We start from the raw sequence: 9,159 nt of genomic DNA on the forward strand, positions 1-9,159 counted from the left end.
ATTTTTAATATTTATCTTATGAAATAATAATAATAATAATGATAATCTTCATCATCATCATCAACACCTCCAATGACACATGACGCGAAGAAGTTTGTCAAATTCCATCAATTATACCTTTCATGTACTTTATCTTCCACAAATCTCCACTCATCTCCAGCTCTCCTTCTCATCATCGCTCTTCTGGTGCCCACAAAACATAAACGCATGCTCTCATATGATCCTCCTAGGGGTAATGCGGAGGACATGTTCAAGCCATCTCTATCTCCCTTCCATCGTGACATCCTCTTCAGGTGGAACTTCCGTAATTTACTTTACAGTATTATCCCCGTATAGGGGCAATGTCGTCAGTGAACCCCAAGTGATGCACTGTAGGCATTACTCATAGTTGCTTGTAGCGCCGCTTTCGGTCCGTAGCTGCAGCCACGTTTTAGCCTTTTAGTTTCCATCTGTTCCCGCTTCCACCACCCGTAGGGGAGTAGTGCCGTCAGTGCGCCTCAATGTAGTGCATTGTAGGCATTACTAAAGGTTCTTTGCAACGTGCCTTCGGGCGCTAGTTGCAACCTCTTTCGTTCCTTTTATTGTACCTCCGTTCATATCCTCTTCCTTCCATCTTACTTTCCACCCTCTCCTAAATTCATGCGAAGTTTTCCTCCCGTTTCACCTTTTAAACCTTCTTATCGGTTTCCGTTTCAGCGTTGAATGACCCCAGTGTTTGGCTTTTGGCCTAAATTCTATATTCCATTCAATTAATTTCTTCCATATTTATGTCCAACCAAGCCCACTCCCTCTTTTCACTCTCTTACGCATTGAAAGTACCGCAGTGCTGGCCTAAATAGACGAATTTTCATCAGTCAAATCTAACTGGATCATTTCTCATTCTGTCCTGCCATGCGATTCCTAATATTTTTCTTCAAGCTCTATTTTGAAATTATCAATTTATATATATATATATATATATATATATATATATATATATATATATATATATATATATATATATATATATATATATACACATACGTATGTATATATGTATGTGCATATATATACATAATATATATATAATCAAGATTATATATTTATATATATATATATATATATATATATATATATAGTATATATATATATATATATATATATATATATATATATATATATATATATATATATATATATATATATAGTTTCATTGTCGGATCATCAAGCTTATACATATATTCTTACTTTCGCGTGTAATTTCCGTCCATTTGATTTCCAGATCTTATTCAGGCCGTCCTTTGGTAGAGTTTCCCTTGTTAAGTCTTCTACCTAAATTTAAACTCCAGAACACCTGTACCCTAAATCATTGTTCCTAAATATATAAAAGAAATAATCTCATGATCCCTTCCTCCACAGGTTATCGATACGCTACAATTTTATTCTCCCTTGTCATTTAGTAATCGGGATCTTTGTTAATCTCCTAACAAGAAATCAATTTTAAGTAAGACTTCAAGAAGCGGAAACCTAGAAATATCTCGGCGCTATATATATATATATATATATATATATATATATATATATATATATATATATTATATATATATATATAGTATATGACTGGTAAAAATGTTCTGTAACAACAGAGTTCCATCTAATAAAAGGAGCCCATAAAAACACCAAAATGTTTTTCAACCATATAAATGAACATAACCATAGAATAAACTGGAATTTGTCACGTGTAATTTATAGCAGCAACTGCCGTACAAGAGTCAAATGATGGAATCGGCTTAATAAAAGAGAGGCAGGTAATGAACATCTCAAAAGGAGGATGGATTTCGGACACGATCGACAACGTCTTCATTCAACCAACCCTTAAGAAGATTAGAGGAAGATTATCAGCGGGGGTGACTTAAAATGGCTTGTTTGTGGATGGACCTCTTGGTATAAATACCACCTTTTCTGTGAACTTTTCTCATTCATCTACCTGAAGAGGAAGACAGCAGTCTCTGAAATATAGTACTTTTTCTCTATTTTGGTGTTTTTATGGGCTCCTTTTATTAGATATATATATATATATATATATATATATATATATATATATATATATATATATAAATAGCAGGAGTGGATTTCTTTTGAGACAAAGGGGCACAAATATAGACCTGAGGACCTGCGCAGCTCAGCATAGTAGGTACAGCAGGTTTGGTCAATTCTGTGCTGGGGATGCTATACATATGGATGCTGTTAAAAAAGGAAATAGAGGCATACTGTGAAAAATCACTGAACTGAAGATATGATGTAGAATCCCCAGTGTACCGTACATATATATTGAGTTTTCCATTGTACAAGCGATTAATCATTTTTCATTCTCGTGGTTCAGTGTAAGAGAGACAGGAATACAATATTTGGGAATTTTGTTGTGCAAGAGACATGTTGCATTCCAGAATTCCTATATACATGAGATATTGCACATTCAGGAATTTCACGTACAGGCGGTCAGTAGCTTTTTAAAGGCTTTTTGTGTTAATCCTGGTGATAAAAAAACTACTACAGAAATAATTTCATTCGTCGTAAATATTTTACTTGTCTGCATAAGGAGCCGTTGTTCTGACTTATTTCATTCAACATGAAATTTTTCAAGTAACTGAGAAGGCGATTTTTTTTCCCCCATTATTTTTGAAACCACTTCCCCACTTCCGCAAGACACTTCCTGAACTAGAAATGAAAAGTGTCTTATGAAAATTCTAGGTCCCTTTTTCCTACCTTTTCACCGGTTAATTCCCTCCTGCCATGACGTCGTATCCCCAGAATAAGCAATCGCCGCCGGTTAGAACTCTGTGGGACTCTCTCAAGTACGTAAAATTCCCTTATCGTTTCGCCAAGGACGATCAAGATATCGGGAAAATTAAATATCAGGCCATCTTAAGGGATTAACGGTGAAGTATTTCCATGGGAAAGCTTATCGCCTTTTTAACCTTGAAGCCCTCCGGAAAAGGGCCACGCGAGGGGCGGAGCGTAGATGTTACGTCATGATCGAGTTGCCAATTGATAGTAAGTCTACGGAGGGCAGTTTCCGTACCCCAGTTTTTCCAAGTCTGCTTTCCCGTCTGAGGAAAGTGTATCCCCCCCCCCCCCCCCCCCCCCCTCCCCCCCCCCCCCTTTGTTTCCTGCTCATATGGTATTGACCCTATCAAATCAGTCTAAACTTTTGCTCATGATAATTTCAAGGGAAATTTATATAATTCCCTTTCTCTCTCTCTCTCTCTTTTAGGATTATCATCGGGAAACAGTCTCTCAACAAAGCTGCGACCAGTTATGCAACGATTTGTAGATGACGTCTGTTTTCTTAAGCTATAATCTGGGGAATTTGATTCTATCTGTGGAATCTATGGCCCTTGGTATTTATCGATCCTCTTGTATTTGTGTGTGTGGGAGAAGTCGATGGAGAAGCAGCAGCATCAGTTGTGTTTTCGTGATGATATACGCTCGTATTTGCCCCGTCGGAATTTTATAATACTACTAAGGGGGGTGGCTTCAGATTTCAGGCACCCATGGTTCCTCTCTCTCTCTCTCTCTCTCTCTCTCTCTCTCTCTCTCTCTCTCTGTAGTGGCATTGGGAAAGAGAAAGTGAAAGTGGGACGGTGATAAATTGCCATTTTTATCTTACGTCATTTTCAGCACACCTTCAGTAGATAACAAACTCCATAGAAGCTAATGCCACGAAGGAATGCATAAAAGCGAAAGAGAAAGGAAAAAAATATCAAAGGTTTGTGGCGTATAATGAAAAATCAATAAGATAAGCATTGTCAAATGGCGCGATCTGGAAACTCTACCGAGTGTGCGCAGCGTGACGTCACTGCAGCACACGCGCTTTGGCTAATACTCTCCAGCCGCGACGGGCAGACCAACAGTTTACTGGTCTAAATTTCAGTTCTAAGATCATGTCGTGGTCCAGGGTTGTTTTACTTGTGTTGGTTGGATTTACACTGCATGGTAAGTATTCGTACTTTATCTGACATAGTTAGTAAGGCGTGACTTTAGTGTCTTAGGGAATGCAGGCAAATTTTCTAATCCTTCGGAACATTGAAATCTCCAAACCGGTTCAGGTGAGTGCAACGCCTGCGATAGGATCGTGATGTGTCTTCTGTGATCGTGGAAAAGGTGAATGGAAAAGGACAGCGGCGTCGATGTGGAAGTCAGGTTTTATTTCCCCTTTCCTCTGACGACAAACAAAAGCTTCAGGTCTAAAGACATCGGAGTCTGGGGCCTCCTGAATGAATGGCGAATCGATCATTGATATAAATCTTGATATAAGAGACTTCTCGGACGTCATATCACTCGGGCACCATCTCTGGAATGAAACCAGATTAGATATCAAGTGTCTCGTTCTTTTTTCAGCGGTGACATCACTGTTGCAATGAAATTCTGCGTAATGCAATGAATCAATCATGTTAAATGAATGGAAACCGTCCTCAGTTGTAGTAATTAAGGAATGAATAGGTCCTCCTGGGTTTCATCATGTTTTTCAGTCTATCTTGGGCAATTGGGATACATGTATAGGTATGAATATTAAGCTAATGCCAAAGCTCACAAAGATTTAGATATATATATAGTATATCTATATATATAGTATAATATATATATTATATATATATATATATATATCAACGAAAATTAAGCATATCATTAGCATGGTGTGTTCATTGTATACTAAGTATGAAGACATCCTGAGAATACTTGTACATCCTAAGCATCTTAGATTTTAAGATTAAGTTCACATTCACACATGAAAGCACACATACACCCAAACTAACTCACGCACACACATTCAGTTGTCAGTAAAAGACATCCCAATCACCACTTTCTCACTTAGGTTCTTCCTAGGCATTGAGACACTGAACTTCTGTGAATGTGTTCCTTATTTCCTGGGAAATTGAAAAGGTGATCTTCTTGAAACATTCATTGTGAATCACATAGTTCTTTTCCACCCATAGTCTGTGAATTTTCCCTGTAATGTAATGTATTCACATCTCTTGACTATATTCCCCAGATCTCTCTCTCTCTCTCTCTCTCTCTCTCTCTCTCTCTCATCTGAGACAGAGATTGTGAAACCCATTGTGTCCCTGTTTCCTTGGGGGTTGAAATCATAAGTTTTTCCACCTTCCCAGCCGAAATGTCAACTCATAAATTGTTCTTTCCTGCAGCTTCCCAAACTATAGAATTCTGCTTAACCAACCTCTGGCTGTGAATCCCGTAGAGTTCACTCAGAGTCTACAAAGATCATTCATGTCCAACCACAGTGAAATGTTATTTCATTTTCCAATCTTTAGGGAGTTAGACTATCTTCTTTATTTTTTTGTACCCCTTACACAAAATCTCCTTTTTTTATGTCTTCAGGTGGGGAAATGTCTGCTTTTTTAGATCCTCATACAATGAAATTTCCAGTTAGTCTTTTTCTTTTCATCTTTAAAGTAGTGAAATGTAGTTTATTGTATGTTCTTTATTCTTATCCGGAGTAAAATCCAGTTGTGTCGAACTTACTGTGGAATAGGCATTTGCTTAACCTCAGCGTGGTAAAATATACAATTGCTGCTACCCTCATATGAAATATCCAGTTTTCAATCTTAATACGGTGAAACAGTCAGTTGTTTCCATCTCGTACAGCGAAATATCCTGTTGTTTTCACCTCAGGTGGTAGAATAAGCTTTTGTTTCCACTTTCATACAGTGAAAAGTACAGTCTATTGTATCCGCAAACTAAAATTTTCATTTATTTTCGCATCCTGTATTGATACAACTAGTTTTTTCCAGTTCGCATTCAAAGAAAAATCCAGTTGTTTCCACCTTACAGTGAAATAGGCAGTTGTCTCATCCTACATACAATGAAATATGCCGTTTCTTATGCCTCAATTCGGTGTAATGTGCAGTTGTTTCCACCCTCTTATGTGAAACTTGTAAATGTTTTCCAGCATCATAATTCGGACGTCAGATTTTTTTTTTTTTTTTTTTTTTCATACAGCAAAAAACCAAAATGGTAATTTGCAAATGTTTCACTGTGGTACCCTTAGTTGTACTTTTTTCCTGCTCTTAGCAGTACATCATGCCGTTTGTTTACAGACCAGAAGTTCTGGCAATGAATATCACTACAGCTAAGATGGTGTTTTTTCACTCATGTCGTCTGGTTTCAGCTGCCAAGCATTTGCAAGGCTACCAATGCAGATAGTAAGTACTGCAGCCAGAGACTCACACAAACGCACACACATATATATGGGGCTAAAACGCCCACTAGATTTACAACAGACGTTCATGCTTTTTTAATAAAACGCAGAATAAGACAGGTATATAGAGGTAGCATAGCCTATACATGAGAATGATTCATTCTCCGAAATCGTTTTCAGAAACATTAATAATGGTTTTAAAAAAAAACTGCTAGTTCAGCATATTCTGGTATACGGCAAAGTTCATTACCTCCGTTACCCAACTGCACACATATCACACCCAATTAGAAAACTAGTCAGCATCCGTTAGTGGAGATTATATGTCTTTGACAAATGTTGGATAACTGTACGAAACACTATAGTTTGGCGCACTACTAGGTTCGTAACATGGGGTTGAGCAACCAGCATCATCACGTTGCAAGGTGTCTGTCTACACGGCCCAACATTCTCCCCTTGAATATTTTGCGAAATCTTGGGCACACCCAAAATCTACACTTTCATTGCTTTGGCACAAAGATGTTTTGCCAAAGCTACCACAATTTGTACGTCAGCTTTGTTCACTACCATTTCGAAGACAATCATGTATTGTGGACTTGGTGCTTGTTACATAGAGATCTGCAACAAGGTTTTGTATACGTAAATAGATTTGTCGTGGGCTGTGGCCCATACAGATATCCAACTTTGCTATAATAAGTAAGTTACGTTGCATTGATATTCATGACTGAGTCTACGACATTTTTACAGTATCGGGACTTCCCCAAATACTGTCATTTCTTGTTAGTCCATTATTTCCTAGTGTGTGACTTGGAAGAAAAAAGTAAACCTTTTACTCTGAGGAATATCAAATACGTGTGACACCAATTCAGCCTTACACTGATCGGTGTCAAAGTAGACTGTTTTCCAGATAAGAACATGAAGTTCCCCTTTGCGGAGGCCTTCATGGTGAAAGCAGTTTGATTTCCAGTAGGAAGAAATGGCAAAATCAAAAGTCAGATATGAGGAAAGCTGTTTGAAATTCATTTGAAAGTATTCGCAGGTCATACCGATAGTCTCAATCTACGTTGTCATAAGATATAGGGAGGCGGTGTTGCATCCTTAATACTTTGTACATCACTGCATTATCACATAAGGATGACACTGATTCTTCTCTGTCTCATCAGCAGTTCATTATAGTAGACTCGCCTTTTAGTTTAGTTTTGGTAGAGGATTCCTGGTAGTACTCCAGCATATTCGATACAGTTAATAACGTGTTTGTGTGCAATAATTTGATTTGAGCATAACGTTCTGTCATTTTACCTCTTAATGTATATTTTTGCAGTTCTTATTACTGGCACCACGAACATCAGGACATAAACTCATGAACATTCATTATCTGAAGTGGAATTAGCTTTTCAGTACTCGACAATATTTTTAACAGGAGTAAAGTCACTGTCTAGTTAAAAAATCTATCCAGAGATATCAATATGTACTAACATTGCACATAACCCAATAGCTAAATGTCAAGACTGGTCATTAATTAGTGACATTTATAAGAATTAATGAGTAGCCCAAGTAGCTCAGTCAGTAAGTGTAGGTTTATCATTTTCTTTTATTGATATTGCATTAATCCGGTTTTAGAATTGAATATGAAATTCTAGAATTTAAGGTCAAATTGCTTTTAAAATCAACGTCATCATGCCGAACCATTTTCATTGTTCATTGTGTTCTCCATACATTTTTTTTTAATATAGAGAAGTAGGCTCTAAAATAAATCTTGCATTAAACAGTATTTTCGCCCCATAATGTCTGGAATGTTTAATTTTTACTCAGACCTAATGAGTCCCGGACGATATATTGGCAAAGTTCAAAGGAAAGATCTCAAGCTCTAGTCTATTGTTTTTGTGGCGAAGGGGAGCTTTTTGATCCCTTCCTTTGCTTCTCAGTTCTCCCCCCTTTTTCGTAGTCTTCTTTTCATCTGCCTACTCCTCCTCCTCCTCCTCCTCCTCCTCCTCCAGTCGAACGTCCTCCACCTTCTTCTCCCGAAAATCAAATATTCTTGGGGCGAACCGCGAGGTCTTACTGATGATGTGTCTAGGGGCTTAAGGGGCGGCCAGGGAAGTTCCGGGTTTATACAAGAGAAACGAACTCGAAAAATCAATACAAGATCAATCGAAGAGGATTTTCAAGTACTGTTGGACGCATGCTGTGTTGGTACTTGTTCCCTGTAGGGGGAATACGTTGTCTTATTCGTTACGAATCTTTTTCTCGACGTTGCAAGTAACCACTTGATTACTTATGTATAAATATAATTGAAATAATCACAGTGATCTTTCGATTATTGTCACCTTTTAGATTTGCTTGTCACAATTACGTTTTAAAGGAAGACACCCTGACGTCTGTGGCTGGATTCGAACCCACACACGATATGTCAGAGTGAGGTTAGTACTCGAACACTGATGATTTAATTCTATTCCTTCACATACATACATAAATACCTTTGCCTGTCGAATTCCGATACAAAAGACCCATCTTCACCAAAGTAACAGTTTTAAGCGTTTACGGTAAGTTCATATCCAGCTTTGGACGCATTTTTAGTATTATTATTATTATTATTATTATTATTATTATTATTATTATTATTATTATTCAGGGCTTGGTCTTTGGCCTAAATTCTATATATTCAACTCGACTATTATATTATTATTATTATTATTATTATTATTATTATTATTATTATTATTATTATTATTATTATTATTATTATTATTATTATTATTTCATAAGATAAACCCTATTCATATGGAACAAGCCCACAAGGGCCATTGACTTGAAATTCAAGCGTCATTTGTTTCTTGATTTGGGTTTAAGTCTATGTAGTGATATGAATATCCAAAAAAAAGTGAGGAAATCCATTAGTAAAGAAGTCATTGTGACTTGCAAATGCATTTATATATATATATATATATATATATATAGTTAGA

At 37.0% G+C, this 9,159-nt stretch overlaps 1 protein-coding gene across 2 annotated transcripts in view; it reads left to right on the plus strand.

The window, feature by feature from the left end:
• The first annotated feature begins 3,818 nt into the window (after positions 1-3,818).
• The window catches only part of LOC135216132 (protein Skeletor, isoforms B/C-like), a 273,242-nt gene continuing 267,901 nt past the window's right edge, over positions 3,819-9,159 (plus strand). Inside the window, exon 1 of one of the 2 annotated variants that reach the window (XM_064251209.1) lies at positions 3,819-3,975. In XM_064251209.1, the coding sequence (XP_064107279.1) occupies positions 3,924-3,975 (52 nt within the window). In that variant the 5' untranslated portion in view covers positions 3,819-3,923. The remainder of the gene's footprint in view (positions 3,976-9,159) is intronic. The other variant, XM_064251208.1, reaches the window with a different exon arrangement.

The sequence above is a fragment of the Macrobrachium nipponense genome, chromosome 6, assembly GCF_015104395.2.
Source record: "Macrobrachium nipponense isolate FS-2020 chromosome 6, ASM1510439v2, whole genome shotgun sequence".
Taxonomy (NCBI): Eukaryota; Metazoa; Arthropoda; class Malacostraca; order Decapoda; family Palaemonidae; genus Macrobrachium; species Macrobrachium nipponense.